Here is an 18,126-nt window from a genome sequence, read left to right on the forward strand (position 1 = left end):
GCCTTTGGGAGACGATTTTTTCAAAGAGAAGAAGGGGAGAGAAGGGGGAAAAAGGCTGCCACAACTGCAGCCCAATAAATAACAAATAAGAGGCTGAAAAGGGTTTCAGAAAGAAACCATCTGCGAGGCCCAGGATAAACAGGACTCAGCGAGGGTAGTTCAAGTAGAACTGGAAATTGGTCATAAGTCGAAACCCTATATTCCCCCAGACAATATGCAATTTTGGTGCAATCAAGTTGTGCGCAGAAATGAGGCCGGCTCTAGAATTCCACATCTGGAAGAGGTTTGGACTCCTGCGTGTGTAACAGCAGGGTTGGCTGTGGCCTAACACGGCTATCTGTGTCTTGTTAAGAATACAGTACTTTTTCCATTAGGCTATTAGCACAGAGGTCATTCCGAGGGGGTGGGAATTAAAACCTTATTAATACAGGTCTGAAAGGGCCCCGTCACCTCGCAGTGCCTTTGGACGAACATCAGAAGTGGCATGAGAGGCAGAACTGCGTTCTTTCTTCACCCACATCCCCCAGATGGGGTGATGCGAGGCCAGACTAAGCAGAACCCCACGTAAGGGTGTGCTGGACTTCATACCAGAGCAGCGGCATTAACGCCATAAACTACAGTTGCAAAAGAGGTACCATTAGAAGCCCAGTTTTTGATACACAAATATCAATCAAGTCTGGTTGCTCATGCCTGTGGCTGAGGTAGAAGGTTGAGGGCTCCTGGATGATCTCACTCACAAAACCCTCAAAGAGTCTGCTCATGCATCCGTACCAGAAAGGGCAGGGAGGAGAGAGAGAAACTCTGCTTCACTGGGCTCACCTGCTTGGAAGCTAATGCACAGGAGTCAAATTGTGAAATCAGATTTTTATTTCCAAAGTTATCGACATTTGCAATAGTAACGTGGGCATGGACCATCCTGAGCAGACAAGCGGTTTCCCTAGAGAAGTTCTGGGAAACCCACCGCTTGGGCCATTTCAAATAAATGACCCATGCAGGAAGAATGCATTTTAGGGAACCCTCCAGCCCCGTCCCTAAGGAAAGGAAAACAGTCTGGCAAGCTTAGGGTGTTTCTTCCATTACTAATCCACATGGCTGCAGCTTGGATAATGGCTCTTTGTGCCAACCAGAGTAGCTGTAAAAACCCCAAAACAAGCCACAGACCAGCTCACATGGCACATATAAACACGTATGTGTGCACCAATACATGCATGTATGCAAGGGCAGGTGAGAGACATACATAAACAAGTGCAAACTGGAAGCCTTTGTTCAGGCTGCACTAGGATATTAGCGGCCTAATACCCCTTCCCCCTTTGCACACTTCCCCCAGCATGTGAGCGTGCCTGCCCTTGGGTCGTGGGCGCTGGAGAAGAGCATTAGCAGAGGCAGGTTTCTAATGGCTGCACGCTGAAGAAATTGCTTTTTGTGCAATAACAAAGCACAAAAGCTCTAACCAGAGCCAACAACATCCCATACCTGCAGCTGTTCCATTTCCTTAGAAATTGACTCCAGGTGACGGCGTTGCTTTGGCAAGAGGACGGAGCCAAGCCATGCAGAATGTCGTGCTAAGACAGCTGTGGCTATTTAAAACTTGACCCTGCGAGATACTGAGCAACGTCGACTTCCACAGCCTTCAATGGGACTGGAGGGTGCTGGGCACCTTGCAGGCTCAAGCCCTTAGCCATGCGGCTCCCCTGGAGTTGCAATGGTCTGCGTGGAGCCTCCTGGGCACAACGTGAGGACTTCAATCGAATGGCAGAGCAGACAATCCCCAGCACTCAGCATCCCCGGTTCTCAGCACATCAGGCCTCTTCCTTTGCCAGAGACACTCCACCACATGGAGTTAATTTCTGTAGTTAAACATCTGCTGCCATTTCACTGCTTCTATCTATCTGCATAGCACCGATCCCCATGGGGGGGAGGCTGGATGAAGAGAAAACGAGCTGTACTTTCTCTAAACAGAAGGCTTTCCATGAGCATCAGCCATGCATTATAGACACGGCAGGAAAACACAAAACATGGATTCATCCACATCACTCATGCCACTATGGAAAGAGGCTGCCTAGGCTGGGGTTTAATCCATGGAGGTCAACCCTCCAACACCTGATGGAAGGCTTTAGAGGTGGCTCTGCCTCTGTGCCTGGTTCTCTCTAACCCTGGTATCTATTACTGGACACATTCAAATGGAACCAGGATTTTGGATGCACTGGCTCTTATCCGCCACTGCTGCTTATCCCCCCCTGGCTGCGGCGGGGAGAGCTGTGATACCAGCGAGGAGTCTCACTTGAGGAGTGAATAAGCAGCCGCGACTGCTGAGACTCTGAAGCCACAAAGATCTTGGCTCCGTCAAACACCCCTAGCGGTTAAAAAGAAAAAAAAGAGGGAGAAACTCAAAACACAAACCATCGGGGCTCTTACAACATCGCAGGCCGTGTTCTGCCTGCGGGTCATGCACAGGCATGGGTGCTCCCCACTCTGGCTGCAGCTCAAACACGCTGGTCTCCCCCGACGTCCGCAGGCAGGCAGAACGGCAGAGGAGCGATGCATGGTGGGGCAGGGAGCGTGCTCCATGTGTTTTAGCACGTACCACCCTGGCCAGGGCCCATGCACCCCTGTGCCATACTGGTTACATCACTTTCTGGCAGGAATAACTTGCTTGGGCACAGAAGCTAGCCAGAATTAGGGCTGGTCGTTCAGGCCTAACGTGTCCCTGTATTCTGGCCAGACCTGAAGACGACCAGAATTAGGGTCCTACTTTTAAGTGCCAAGTGTTTGTTATTGTTCTAAACAAAATGTACCCAAACATTTCCCACGAAGAATCAGCTGCTCTACAACTTTATCTAAAGCGTCTCTCCTGGGGAGTTACTCAGGAGCTTTGCCCACAGATCTGCCCCTGTCAGATCCTTCAGAATGGGTCTGAAGTGCAACAATTTTTTCAGCAGTGCCACTCATTGAGAAATAGACATTAGTCACGTTGCTTAATGCAGCACTGGAAGGCGTTCAGATACAACAGCGATGAGAGCGGCGTGAGTACCTACAGAGAATGGAACGGATGCCCTGTGACTCTCCAGGGCCAACTGCTGCTTTCCTACTTTAAATCCAATGGAAGACCAAGCCACTACGCCCTCGTAATCTAAACGGGCCGCTCATCAACTAGAAGCCTCTGGTTTTGATTTTTCCATCTGGAAAAGGTTTAGAATAAATCACGTTTAGTGTTGGACACTAAAGTCTGGGGTCACTGAATATTTGTAGCTTTCTGCCTGTGTTTGTCAGTTTCATGTCAGGTTTGAGTGGTGCCCCTTAATGTTCATTGTATGGTCCATCAGGCTTTGCTACTTTGCATTGCGTACTGTCCTATATGACCCTATCAGCAAATAAGCTTCTCCCTCCAAGAGCCAAATTACTGAAAATTAGTAATACCTAGCAATGTTAACTCAGTGAAAGACAGACTTCAAAATGCCCTTTCTGCTTTCACCATCCCCGCCACTCAGTGCAGTTTGGTTCTTTTCTCCTATACAGCATTGCAGCAGCAGCTAATAAAGTCCTTTAGCCACACATCCAAGTCCCAGTTCAGCAAAGCATCAAAGCATGTGCTTGTGTGTTTTGCTGAATAAGGCTGGACTACTGAATCAGGGCCCCAGTGCACATTTGGAAGAGGCAGGGATGTAAACTGAACAAGTATAAAAATAAAAAACAGTTTTCTCTGGGAAGTGAGAAAAGTGATCAGTTGTCTTAACAGAATTTCTGAGTTATGTATGGTGATAATTAAAGGAGAGAGTGGATTACATATGGCAGGTATCACTGTTAATTATGAAAATCACTGGTTTTATTGTTTTGGGACTATTTACAGTGGTATTATCGTAGTTACATCTTTAGTGTTAAGCAACAGAGGGTCCTGTGGCACCTTAGAGACTAACAGAAGTACTGGGAGCATAAGCTTTCGTGGGTCAGAACCTCACTTCTTCAGATGCAAGTAATGGAAATCTCCAGAGGCAGGTATATATCAGTGTGGAGATAACGAGGTTATCTCTAAGGTGCCACAGGACCCTCTGTTGCTTTTTACAGATTCAGACTAACATGGCTACCCCTCTGATCTTTAGTGTTGTCTTTGTGGGAAGATTTTCACATTGCCAAAATAGGTTATTCTATGTGTACACATGCACAGGCACACCCACTGGCCAAGATTTCCAAAAAGGACTAGAGAATCTGGATGCTTCATTTTTCAGGGACCCAGCTTGAGATCTCTGAAAGGGACCTGGTTTTCAGAAAGCCCTGAACCCCCACACTCTGAGAATCAGACCCTTTTAAAGCGATACAAGCTGGACACATGAAATCACTACTTGCTTTTGAAAATCTCAGCCAAGATGTCAAGTATGCTAGCGCACAGGCTAAAACATGGCCGGGGGGATAAAATGAACTTTGTCAACAGAACCCCAAATGGGTCAGGTGCCAGAGCGCAGCAGGCTTGCTTGCTAGAGTAACCCCACCCTTTCTGAACTCAAATGATCTACACAGCCACTGCAGGCACATGTCAAGGCTTTAAAAACAACATCCCTTCTTTTGTAATTAAAAAACAAACAAACTGATAAGCACACCACCATAAATACTAGCAGCCTTAACAAAAATGTGTGCAAGTGTAAATCCAAACCAGAGTTAAACACAGAACAAGAACACGCTTGGCTTTTTAAAAATGGCTCCACTGCCTATGTGCTGGAGCTCAGAAAACATGCCCCAGTCCTACAGACACTTACGCAAGTGCTTGACTTTATGCACTGCAAATAGTCCCATTGACTCCAATAGGACAATTCACAAAGCATAAAATGAAGCACACACCTAAGTCTTTGCAGGATCAGGGACTCAATGCATATGCTTAACATCACACCCGGTGAGCAGTCCCAATGAACCCTGCTTACTGCCTGTATGGTTAAGCAAGTGCAAAAGCCTTTGCAGGATCGGGCTCTAGATGAACGTAAAGTATTATTAACATTGCCTCAAATGACAAAGTGGGGTTCCGAGGACTTTTAAGACAAGTTTCAACTGTGAGACCTCTTCTGTGCATACAAACCACTGAAAATCAAGTGTTACGCTGAAAAGACAGATGGAACTTTTAAAACTTTCCCTACTTTACATTGCCAGATCAAACTGAGGGGAGGGGAGCTATTTTAAGAAACCTGCGCTTTATTATTTCCAGTGGAAACAGTTGTTTTCAAACAAAAGCTCTCTGTGTAAAGCCCCAGATGTTGCCAAAGGAAAAGGTGGAAATGAAACTGACTATAAACCAAAGGGAAACTGATTTCACTGATTTTCAGGCCAGGCCTGCACTAGGAACTTTTGCCAATAAAGCCGAGTAGGAAACAGGACCCATCCTGATTCAAGGCTCACTGAAATCAATGGGCCTCTTTCCACTAGCTTCAGTGGACTCTGGATCAGGCCCACAAAGAGAATTTTTTTACAGTCGTGACCTTGCCTATCTAGCCACTTCCATTCTTCCAGTCTTCTTAAAGACTCTGACCTGATATGAACAGGGCTGAGAATGGACAGACCTTATTCTGGTGAGTGGTGCTAACGAAGTCAGTGGAACTATTGGCCTGAGCACAGGCTGCAAGACTGGGCCCCACGAGCGCACCAAGAGTGGCACACTTGGAAGTCACCAAGACCAAGACGCAGTTGGAGCCTGAGTTGCTGCCCGTGGGTTTTCTTCCTGCCTGATGCCTTCTTCCATGTCACAGATGTTCTAGGAACGGCCCCCCACGCCCTGGCTATGCTTAGGCATATTTCCCACTGGTGCACACTCTGCCAATGGGCGCACTCAGACCCCATGGTGGCTAGCACGCTGACAGCACCTTGCCCTCACCAGCTCCCACTGTCACCCCCTAGGCACAGCTGCGACGATGGGAGAGCCTAGGAAATCACGTCTACTACTGTACAGACAAGGTCTGTGTGTGCAAGGCTCCCATGCACAGCCTCCTTGATTCACCTCACCTCCAGCGCAAGTGGGCCCTGGTCCCGCAACCGAAGTCATCATCATCATCCCAATCACGTGCCTGAATTCTCAGCCCCCCCTCCTCCCTCGCTGTCCCCCCCAGGCAGGGGCCTGGCCCGGTCATTATGTGGTTTGGAAGCGGGGCCTGCTTACAGCCCTCAACAAACAAACAACACTTCCCACCGTCCCCTCTGGCCAGGGAGCACTGGGCCCTGGATTCCAACAGCCCATGGAGTTTGCACACAGGGAAAGCGTCTGGCCTAAGGGAAGCGAAGTGACTGGAGGAAAAAAGGGAGATGTATGTGAGAGTGGTGGTGGGGGAAAGCGAAGGGGCTGGCAGAAGGAGAACTTTGGTGTTGTTAGGAGCAGTCACTGGGAGGCACTGGGTGAGGTGTTGGGGGAATGCAGAGAGAGGCACAGGGGTAGGCAGGGAAGTCATTCTGGGTGTGTATGGGCAGGTAGGGGGAATTAGGGTAGGTGCTGGGGGCAGGCAGGAGAGATCGGTGGTTGTTAGGGCAGTAGTTCTCAAACTTTTGTACTGGGACCCCTTTCACATAGAAAACCTCTGAATGCAACCTCCCTTATAAATTAAAAACACTTTTTAATATATTTAACACCATTATAAATGCTGGATGCAAAGCGGGGTTGAAGGCGGAGGCTGAAAACTCACGACCCCTCATGTAATAACCTCGTGACCCCCTGAGGGGTCCTGACCCCCAGTTTGAGAACCCCTATGTTAGGGGGATGGTGGGTGCTGGGGGGCAGGTAGAGAGGGGCACACTGGATGTGGGGTTGTCAGGGGGAGTCCTTCTGGGTGCATAGAGAGCAGGTATTGGGGGGGGGGATCATGTAGGGGGCAGGCAGGGGGAGTCCACAGCTGTTAGGGATACGGACGGTGCGTGCTGGAGGGACCAGATGGGTGCTGGGGGGACCAAATGGAGGGCAGTGGGTGCTGGACCAGGCAGCAGGAACCAGGGACTGTTAGGGGGACGGACGGTGGGTGCTGGACCAGACACTGGGAACCAGGTGCTGTTGGGTGCCGTGAGGGGGTCCCGGCAGCCGGGACTCGGCGCTGTCGCCGCCCGCCCGCAGTGCTCCCGCGCTCGCTACTCACAGGGTGACCGTGGTGTTGGGCAGCAGGCGGGGGTCGGGCGGCTCCAGCAGCTCCTGGTCGCTGCAGATCACCTTCCTGCGGGCCGCGCCGGGCAGGCCCAGCCCCTTGGGCCGTTCCCCCACGCACTTGCAGCTGGGGATCTGCGCGGGGCAGCTGCGGGCGCTCCCCGCGCACAGCCAGGCGGCCAGGCAGAGCAGCCCTGCCGCGCAGCGCATCCTGCGGGGCGGCCCCGAGCCCATCAGCCCATCCTCGCCGGGCGCCCCCGAGCCACAAGACGCCGCCCCCGGCCGGGGTTCCGCTGGAGGAAGGGCCCTGGGCGCACAGGGGTGCGGGCCCCCTAGAGCCAGCTCCCGGGCGCAGCCATGTGCAGTGTCCCGGCTCCTTCCCAGGGGTGCTCCGCCCTCACGCCCCCCCGGAGCCGCCCCGGCGCCTGGCTGCCCCCTGCGACTGCCCGGTGCCCTGCGCAGCCCGCGGCATGGTTGGGGGGTCTCTAGCTCCGCGGCTGCCGGCGGGGAAGTGTCCGGCTGTTGCGCTCGGGATGGGACCTAGCGGTTTCTGCGGCTGCCGCTCGGGTCCCTCCCCTGCTCCGCCAGGCCCGGCTGCGGGGCCCTAGCGCCTCCCTGCTTCGGGCGCGCCCAGCCCGGCCCCTACTCGCCTGCCCCCCGCCCCCCACTTCAGCCCACCGAGCTCCGTGCGCTCCCCCCGAGCCCCTGGGCTCTGCCCTCACCCCTAAGTCCCGTGCGCGCCCCCTTCAAACCTCCGGGGTTCCTGCGCTCCCCACTGCGCCCCAGCGCTCCCCGACTACGTGCGCCCCTGCCACATCTGGGGCCCCTTGCGCGTACTGCCCCCGCGGCACCCGCCCTCCCAGGGTTCTTCCCCGGAGTCCCCGACGTCCCCCCCGAACCCCCCACCAGCCTCACTGAGCTGCGAGGGGCCTGCTGAAGGTTCCCACCCTGAGCGCCTGGAGGGAGCGGGAACCTTCCCCACACACCCTGTGCTCCTGGAGGACGCAGCCCTTGGGCGGTGTGTAAGCCCCCCAGCCAGACCTGCCTCCACTCTGAGTCCAAACCCAGGAGTGGGTGGGCAGTGTGTTAATAGAACTCTGGCTCCCTCACCCCAGGAGCACTGTCACCCTCACCCCTGCCTTGACTGCTGGGGCTGGGTCAGAGCTGGAGTCAAGAGGACAGTTTCCCCTTGGAGGAGACATTCTGTATCTGCAAAGTTTGGGGAGGGCAGCATCTGCTCCTGTATAGCAACCTTCGGGCCAGTTTGTCCATTCTGTAGCATTTGCTGTAGGCCACTGTTGGAGCCTGGATATCAGATGAACCACATCCTGGCACAGCATCTGGCAGGTTACCACCTAGCAAGGTGGAGAGCCCATCCATCTGCCCAGGAGACAGAAGAACTGAGCCAATGGGCCACAAGTCAGTGACAGTGCAGCCTTCCAGGACACTGGTGTAGCCATGGGTTGAGTTGAAGATGAATGATGTAGTGTGTGATAGGGCCTATAGCGTGAAGGAGGCATTGGTGGCACCAAAGATTCAGGCAATCCCTCTTATTGGGCTATTGCACCATCTTGGGGAGTCTGACAACCACTACTCCCTCTTCCATTCCAACCGGCTCAAGTCCTGTAACACAGCCATCCCCACACCCTTCTGCCTGGCTTACCACTCAGCCCCACATGCCTTATCCAGCAGGGTCCCTTTTCCTGCTTCACTCCCATTTTCCTCCTCAGGCCTGTTTTCTAGTTGCATGCCCATGTGGCTGAGAGGTGGCTGGAGAGCTTCTGACACGCTCAACACCTTGCGAATCAGATCACTTGTCTAAGTGTCTATAGCCAGACTGAGATGTTTAAGTGTAGGCAGCGAAGCCACAGTGCCCATAATCCGTGTGAATGTCCTGTTGCTATTCTTCACAGGTACTACAGTAGCGCCTGTTAGGCCCAGTACCCCATTGTGGTAGGTGCTGTACAAACATGGCACAAAAGTGATGGTGCATGTGGACTGAAGGCAGTATAGTGAAGGGCACCACATGCTGGGAAATAAGAACTGAAAGGCATTTCCACAGTTCACTTCATGGTTAGCCCCTCTTGGCCTCCATACTGCATTCTTTCAAGCTTCTATTTGCTTCAATGGTTTTCATGCTAACTTCAATATTGTTCATCCTGGCCCGGCACCCTGTGTCCCACTGGTGGAGGCTGGCTTGGTGTTTCCCCCTCATCTCCCAGTACAGGGGGCGTGTGCTTTCTGCAGCCATGGCCCACTGGTGTTTCAAATAAAAAGGGATCAAAAGAGGGCAATGAACTCTTGAAGAGCCCCAACATGAGAGAGGAGGGAGTCAGGGCTGGGGAAAGAGGTCTCTGCAACTATGACTTCTCCCAAGGCCCATTAATCCCTCCTGAAGGAGAAAGAAATTTTATTCCTTCCTTTCCTTACACAGATCCCTGCTGTGGGCTGTTTGAAGAGCGGCTCACTGCAGGGGTGGGGTAGGCGAGTGGAACTCACAGCAGCACAAAGGCCCAAGCTGCTTGCATAGGCATTTTCACTTTGGGGGGGCACAGGCAAGTGGGTTTTTAGCATAGCTCTTTAGATGCATAACCCCAGCTGGCAGTGTGTGTTTCAGATGATCAGGAATGGCAAGAAGCCAATGGAGCAGGCAGAAGGACCCAGAAAGCACTCAGCACCTTTCAGCATTGGCCCCCTAACCACTCTTAGTCTCCTCATCTGTAAAATGGTGATATTGACCTACCTCACTGGGGACCGTCATTCTAAATTAATAGCAGCAAAGTGCATTGAACTCCTCGGGTAGCAGGAGCTAGGTAATTGTAGTGTTACTATAATGAACCTGCTACTGCGAAACTGGAACAGAATGCAAGCACAGCTAAACGCACTGAAAGGAGCAAAGTACAGCTGCAGTGCCCCAGCCCGTCAAGAGACATTGCTCCAGGGAGGCAGAGCTGGGAGAGGGAATGATTTCTGTAGAACCAGGTTTCATAGTGAACCCACCTCTTTAATAGGAGATGCTGCAAGGGGCCCCCAAGCCTTTCTTGTCTGCTTTCAGCACCTAGCCCACTGCTAGTGAACTCTAGCACTAGAGACCAGCAAGGTCTGGCCAGTTATACCCTCCTTGGAAACCAACATCCTATTTGTCCCACCTTAAATTGTAAATTGACAACAGAACTTAATTGGTGTTTGCCCTAGTCAGCCTGGGAGGGGTTATTCTAATATGGCATGTGAACACCCTTCCCTCCCTGAGCGAGCAGAGCTCAGGCGGGGTCAATGAGTGCGCACCCTGGATCCTGAGGCTGGGAAAGATTTTATGAACGGTCAGTCAAGCTGTACAGTGTATTGCAAGTGGGTAGGGCCCTGTGCTTAGCTGACCAGCCCCCTGCTGCTGCCTGGGGCCCAGCCTGCATGCTGAGTGGACTCTGAAACACTCCTCACTAGCCTATCAGTTAAGGTTTCATCCTAATGGCTCAAAGACACAAAAACGGCACGGAACAGGCTTTATCTCAGTGAGGAGTCTGCTCTGGTGGGACATGAGCCTGTGGTTGCCAGGACTCCTAAATGGAGCTTTAAGCCTTCCTTTCCAGTGAGTGACTCTCACACCAAGAGGAAACTTCAACTGGGCCCACTATGTACTTGGGGTAAATGACCTTTTCAAAAAACATTGACACGCACAGAAGTGTTTCCACTTATCTTTTTGTCAGCTTCTATTAGACACAGCCATGAGAGAGAGAGAGAGACAGACACACCCTCCCTTGCTGCAGGTGAACCCCAAGTTGCAGGATCTCAGAGTTGCATCAGTGAAATTGACTGAACAACAGGGAAACTGACTTTGAGAGTTTTAAACAAAATTAGCCCTTTCTGGAAAATCTAGCCCTAGAGGATTAAAGTTCTTTCACGCCGAACCTACAGTGTTGCTAGTAACAAAGGGAAGGTATTTTGTTCCTTTGCAACATGATTTAAAGCGACAAGGCCCCTGGGAATTTCAATAAACTACCAACCAAAGCAGAAAACAAGGGCTTAGTCCTGCAAACACGATCATGCCCCATGCTTACTGCCCTGGATGGCAGTAGGCCATTCAGCTCGAACCTTAAGTAAACAAGTATTTGGATTAGGGTATTAGAATGTTTGAAAAAGCCAAAATACTGGTCAGTTGAAGCTAGCAGCAGGCCTGAGTGGGTCCATCATCTTACAAATAGCAATTAGTGCACAGTTGCAATATATCCCACCAGGGAAATGGCCTAATGCATTGCTACTAATTTACGCAAGGAAATTAAGGAGACTCCAACAAAGAGACACAGTGAGAACGTTTATGCATTGTCCATAGTTCGATGGGTAGCAGTGGGTGGCCTAACCATTCAGGATTAGGCTCTCACCCATTGATTTATTCTGGGTTGCCTTAATGACCTGTTTCACTTCTCCTCCCTCCTGGGAGCCAGCGGGGAGGTAGGAGGCTGCCTACCCAAATACATACTGAGCACTGCCCTGGATCCAGCGCCAGCCCATAATTGAGGCACTCTCTGCCTTTTCTTTTCAAGGGCGATGTGTCTGACCCAGTGGTTAGAAGGGGCCCTTGAAAACACGGCATTAATTGTGCGTTCCTCATGAGCGGACAGGAATGGGCTTGGCGAGGTTCTTGAGCCCTGGAGGATATTGGTCAGGGCTGGCAGCATTCTGCGGCCAATCAGAGCTCTGGAGCGGTCTCTGGAGCACGCTGAAGCAATCATGCCCCTGCACACGGTCTTCAGCATTTCATCCTCCTATAAAGTTACCTCCACAAACAGTCAACCCTCGTCCAAATCAATAACAAATGTGACATATCCAGGGACATCACCACTAGAGGGGAATGTTCAAACAGTGCTTCCCAGGTGATCCAAGCTTCATGTACAAGTTCTTCAGCTATTTCCAAGCCCCTCTAAACTCTTTCCCAGACAAACACCCAGCCTGCTCCATTCTGAATCATTATCCTGCTAAGCCAAACAACTGGGTAACTTATTTGATGCTATAACAACATCGGAGCCTGAGTGTCAGAGGTACGGTAACCCTCTCCACTCCCAACCTCAAAAGCAAAACACTCTGGCTTTGAATAAAATCAAAGCAGAAGAGTCTCCAAATTCTGCTCATTTGTGTCCAATAAAAACCTCTTTTACATTGGCTTTCACTGAGGAAATCTGCTATCCAAGAAATAAACAAGTCTCATTTTGCTTCCACTGATGAAATCTGCAACAGGCTCCAGCCCTTGGATGGCCCATCATGAATTTTGACCCTCACCGTGTGTAGCTAAGGCCTTTAACCTGTCTGAAGCTTTCACAGATCCTATTAGGCAGGTCAAATGACAGGTCAAGAAAGTGAGTGTTACATCTGTCAACAGGTGTAATGTGCACTGTGCTGGGGGCTCATCCGTCAGAAGGGCTACATCCAAACCACTTGTTTTTGCAAGACTGGTTTTCAGATGCTGCAAAAACAAGCACTGGTGAGATTTCCAGCCCTCCACGTCGGCCTATCACCAGGGCTTCCTGTAGAAGTGTATGGCTCTCCCTAGCTTTCTCTAGTAGCAGAGCATCCTCCAAGTACATATGGATTTACCCTCACAGCCCCCATTACTCAGCTGGAGAACTGGGTCCTAGAGAGGTTAAGTGACTTGCCTAGTGTCACAAAGTCAGTCTATGGCTTAACAGGAACTTCAACCCAGGTCTCTTGAGTGCCTCAATTGCAAGAATGTCCTAGCCAGAGTGAGAATGAAAAATCAATTAAGAAGTTAACCATTTTGCAGCCTTCTAAAGAGATCCAAATGGAGTGCCCCACAGAGCAAGGCCAATCCACGCACCCACCCCTCATCACACTTGTTCACAAGGGGAGAGTGCACATGGAGACCATACCTGTGAGTGGGGCATCGCCCTCTGGAGGGCAGCAACACAGGCATTCTGGATGGGAGCCCTAAGCTGTGCCAAAGGAGAGATCTCACACACTCACGGCTTCTTCCTTTTAGAAACCCCAAGGATGAAGCTCTATGTAGAATTGCTAGCAGGGATTGAGTGACAATGACTACAGCCCAACTGCGCCTCTACAGCTGCTCATCAGAGCCAGACAGCGGGGTGTTAGAGCCAAGTGCTTGCTCTAAAGAGCAAGAGCTCATTGGAAGCTGCAGGCACAGATGCAGAGTAGCTCTTGTTAATCCTAGGTGCAGAACTGAAACAGGTCACAAGACAGTGGACGGGCTTGACTCAGCAGCCAGGCCTGGAAAAGATTTGACTCCCCAGCAGGGGAACGTCACAGATAGAGAGTGTTTGAAAGGAGCTGGACCTGGAGACAGACAGTCTTCTAGTCACAGAACAGGTACAGCACAAGCAGCTGCTGTGGAAACTTCTCCAGGACCAAGATGCTTCTATCCACGGAGAGATCCTCTGAGTAGACACAAGCACTATGCTGATGAGCACAGAAACCCCAGGAGAAAGGAGAGCTCAGTCTCCAAGGCCACACTGCTGAGAAGTATCAATGGAGTGGACAAGGCACAAAGAAGGGCAACAAAAATGAGGGGTATAGAACAGCTTCCATGCGAGGAGAGATTAAGACGACTGGGACTGTTCAACTGAGAAAAGAGACGACTCGGGGGGATATGATGGCGGTCTATAAAATCATGACTGGTGTGGAGAAAGTGAAGAGGGAAGTGTTATTTACCCCTCCACATAACATACGAACCGGGGTCACCCAATGAAATTAATAGGCAGCAGGTTTAAAACAAACACAAGGAAGTACTACTTCACCCAACACAGTCAGCCTGTGGAACTCATTGCCAGGGGATGTTGTGAAGGCCAAAAGTATAACAGGGTTCAAAAAAGAATTAGATACGTTCCTGGAGGATAGGTCTATTAGGCTATTGGCCAAGATGGTGTCCCTAGCCTCTTACTGCCAGAAGTTGGGAATGGACGACTGAATGGATCACTTGATAATTGCCCTGTTTTGTTCTTTCCTTCTGAAGCATGATCTGGCACCAGCCACTGGGCTAGCTGGACATCAGTCTGACCCCTTATGGCCATTCTTATGTAAGTGGTAATCAGGGAGGTGGCTGTTGCCCTGGGGATACCTATTATTTTCAGATCAGTCCAGCTGCCATCTTCTCACTGCATTCTAACCCTAAGCTGGGACTCCCTCCAATGCTGGGTGAGCCTCTCCTAGACGTTTCCCCACGCGTAGTGCTGGCACAGGCTTAGCCACATCCACATTTGCTCCACTTTCCCCCTCTTTCCTCTAGGGAGATTCTAAACTTATCCATAGGTAGTGACTGGCCTGAAGGCACAGACAGAAACTGAAGCCAGGTCTCCCTCCTCCTCCTCAGTCCTTCCTGCCCTCAGAAGAAACAATACAGTTTGCTTCTCCTTTGGACGCGATCCCTCCTGAGCATCACATGAAGTCTATATACTGCATCGAATGATGCCTAATGGGGAAAACATAACTTTCATGTCTATCCAAGTCCTCCCAGCAGCCCCACCCTGTTGAAAGCTAGAGCCAGCACTGATCGCTTCTCTGCGCATCTGTCAAATAGGGTCACACTGATTTTATTTCACAGATTGGCAGGAAAGATCAAACTTGAAGCCAAGTACTTTGCAACACACAAGATATCATCTGAAACAAACAAACCTGACTTAGCAGGAGGAGGAGGAAGGGAGAGGACAGTGTCTGGACAGACTGGATTCCTCCTAACTGGGTAATTGAAGCCTGCAAAGCTCAGTGGTTTCAAAAGCTGCCTTTAGAGTAGGAGGCTGCTTATTTAGTATTGATATTTATCTAAATATAGCTTTAGCATGGAGTCTTTCCTCACCCACTGCTATGAAAAGAGCAGCAACACGTGAGTCCAACCTAGAATAATCCACATTTTTATTTCTTTTGGAGATAGCCAAGTCTACCAGGAGATGGGCTCTCAATCCCCAAAGAACAGTTTCTCTGTGACAGACAGGGAGTCTAACTCATGCTTCTTCGCCGCTCCCCTGGCTGACAACTGCTTTGAAGTGCTGGGAGAAGGGTCCGTTTGTACAGGAGAGTGCATTAGGGGGGTGGTCTCAGCCTCTACAAGGCAGGGAGAGAGCCTGGAGGGGCTATAGTTTTTTTTTAATTTTATTTTTTTAGAGTTAATACAGAGTCCAAGGTTAATGTGCAATTTGAATAAATCTTGTATATGCCATGTGGATAGGACTTTATGAAATGGACAGTTCTGTAGTGTTTGCTCAGGCTGCTCTGCCCAAAACCTAGTTTTTAAAAGCTATAGCTACAGTGGCATACAAGATCTGATCCAAGAGGTGAATATAGCTGAACCATTCGGTAATAGCAACTATAATGTAATTACATTTAACATCCTTGTAGGTGGCAAAATACCAAAGAAACCCACCATAGTAGCACTTAACTTCAAAAAGGAGAACTACAAAAAATGGGGAGGCTAGTTAAATGGAAATTAAAAGGAACAGTCACAAGAGTGAAATGCCTGCAAGTGGACCAAAAAATAAAATAAAAATACCATCATAGCTAAACAGAATCAAGAGGCAGAGACACAAAAAACCATCCTTTAAAAATGTGAAGTCAAACCCTACTGAGGAAAATAGAAAGGAACAAACTCTGGCAAGTCAAGTGTAAAGTATAATTATGCAGGCCAAAAAAAACAAAAAAACAAAACAAAACAAAAAACACTAATCTGAAAAACAACTAGCAAAAGACAAAAACTAATGGCAAAATTTTTTTTTCTAAGCACTTCAGAAGCAGGAAACCTGCCAAACAATCAGGTGGGGCACTGGACAATTGAGGTGCTAAAGGAACGCTCAAGGATGACAAAGCTGTTGCAGTGATGCTAAATGAACTCTTTGCATCAGTCTGTGTTGCAGAGGATGTGAGGGAGATTGCAACACGAGAGCCATTCTTTTGAGGTGACAAATCTGAAGAACTGTCCCAGATTGAAGAGTCAGCAGAGGAAGTTTTGGAACGAATTGATCAAACGAAACAGTAATAAGCCACCAGGGTCAGATGGTATCACTAAAGAGTTCTGAATGAACAAATGTGAAACCGCAGGACTATTAACTGTAGTACATAATCTATCACTTAAATCAGCCTCTGTATCAGATGACTGGTAGATAGCTAGTGTAATGACAATTTTAAAAAATACTCCAGAGGAGACCCCAGCAATTACAGGCTAGTAAGCCTAACTTCAGTACCAGGCAAACTGGTTGAAACTATAGTAAAGAACAGAATTATCAGACCATAGATGAACACAGTATTTTGGAGATGAGTCAACATGGCTTTTGTAAAGGGAAATCATGCCTCACTAATCTATTAGAATTCTTTGAGGGGGTCAACAAACATGTGGACAAGGGTGATCTAGTGTACTTGGACTTTCAAGAAGCCTTTGACAAGGTCTCTCACTAAAGACTCTTAAGCAAAGTAAGTAGTCATGGGGTCAGAGGAAGGTCCTCATGTATAAGGAACTGGTTAAAAGACAGGAAACAAAGGTAGGAATAAATGGTGAAATTTTCAGAATGGAGACAAGTAAATAGTGGGGTCCCCCAAGGATCTGTCCTGGGACCTGTGCTGTTCAACATATCAAATGATCTGGGAAAAGGGGTAAACAGTGAAGTGGCAAAGTTTGCAGACAATACAAACTTACTTCAGATAGTTAAGTCCACAGCTGACTGCGAAGAGTTACAAAGGGATCTCACAAAACTGGGTGACTGGGTAACAAAATGGCAGATGAAATTCAGTGTTGACAAGTGCAAAGTAATGCATATTAGAAAACATAATCCCAACTATACATGCAAATTGAAGGGGTCTAAATTAGCTGTTACCATTTACAAAAGAGATTTTGGAGTCAACCGGATAGTTCTCTGAAAACAGCTGCTTAATGTGCAACAGCAATCAAAGAAGCTAATATAAGATTAGGAACCATTAGGAAGGGGATAGAAAATAAGACAGAAAACATCATAATGCCACTATATAAATCCATGGTACACCCACACCCAGGACCGGCTCCAGGCACCAGCATAGGAAGCAGGTGCTTGGGGTGGCCAATGGAAAGGGGCGGCACATCTGGTTCTTCGGCGGTGAGTCCGTCTCGGAAGAAAGGACCAGCCGCCGAATTGCTGCCAAAGAATGAAGCAGCACGGTAGAGTTGCCACCGAAGTGCTGCCGATCGCGGCTTTTTTTTTTTTTCTCCCTTCACCGCTTGGGGTGGCAAAAAAGCTGGAGCCGGCCCTACCCACACCTTGAATACTGCGTGCAGTTCTGGTCGCCCCATCTCAAGAAAAGATATTAGAATTTGAAAAAGTACAAAGAAGGCAACAAAAATGATTAGGGGTATGAAACAGCTTCCGTATTAGGAGAGATTAGAGACTGGGACTTTTCAGCTTGGAAAAGAGAGGACTAAGGGGGGATATGATAGAGGTCTATAAATCATGACTGGGGTGATGAAAGTAAGTGCTATTTACACCTTCACACAACAAGAACTGAAGGACACCCACTGGAAACAATAGGCTGCAGATTTAACACAAACAAGTACTTCTTTACACCTTTTATATGGGAGGGGTAATCCATCCGACCTCAAGACTAAACCTTAATCGGCTGGGAATATTCTTTCAAGGCAAATGCTGACAGTGACAATGCCTCTAGAAGAGGGAATAAGGGTGGCAGCAAACTAGGCAAGTGCTTGTATTTTAATAGATGTAACTAAAGCTCATGTTGCAGGGGGACAAGGGGCCACGGGGTTAACAACAGGCCAGGGAACTTTTCATCACAAGGCTCTTGACTCCATTCCAGTGACTAGCAGTTAGCATCTGGCAGGTGGCCTCTGTGCAACGAGTGGGGGGTCTAAGCCCACTTCTCCCTGGACAGGGAGGACCACCACATTTGGCACCCTTGCTGGCAGCCTCAGAGTGGCCAAAGGAGACCAAATCCCCAATTTGGGGGGAGGGTGTCCTTCTATTGGTAGGGGGCAGGGTGTGCATGAAGCTGGCACTGGTGCTGCCCATCAAACCTGCAGCATAGACAGAAGG

General features: G+C 49.5%; 1 protein-coding gene across 1 annotated transcript in view; it reads right to left on the reverse strand.

Annotated features, from left to right (window-relative positions):
• Positions 1 to 7,637, reverse strand: part of ADGRA2 (adhesion G protein-coupled receptor A2) — a 115,321-nt gene extending 107,684 nt beyond the window's left edge. The window contains exon 1 of the mRNA XM_054017431.1: positions 7,095 to 7,637. Within this exon, the coding sequence (XP_053873406.1) occupies positions 7,095 to 7,333 (239 nt within the window). The 5' untranslated portion in view covers positions 7,334 to 7,637. The remainder of the gene's footprint in view (positions 1 to 7,094) is intronic.
• Positions 7,638 to 18,126: the final 10,489 nt, after the last annotated feature.

This window comes from Malaclemys terrapin, chromosome 2 (genome assembly GCF_027887155.1).
Source record: "Malaclemys terrapin pileata isolate rMalTer1 chromosome 2, rMalTer1.hap1, whole genome shotgun sequence".
Classification (NCBI taxonomy): Eukaryota; Metazoa; Chordata; order Testudines; family Emydidae; genus Malaclemys; species Malaclemys terrapin.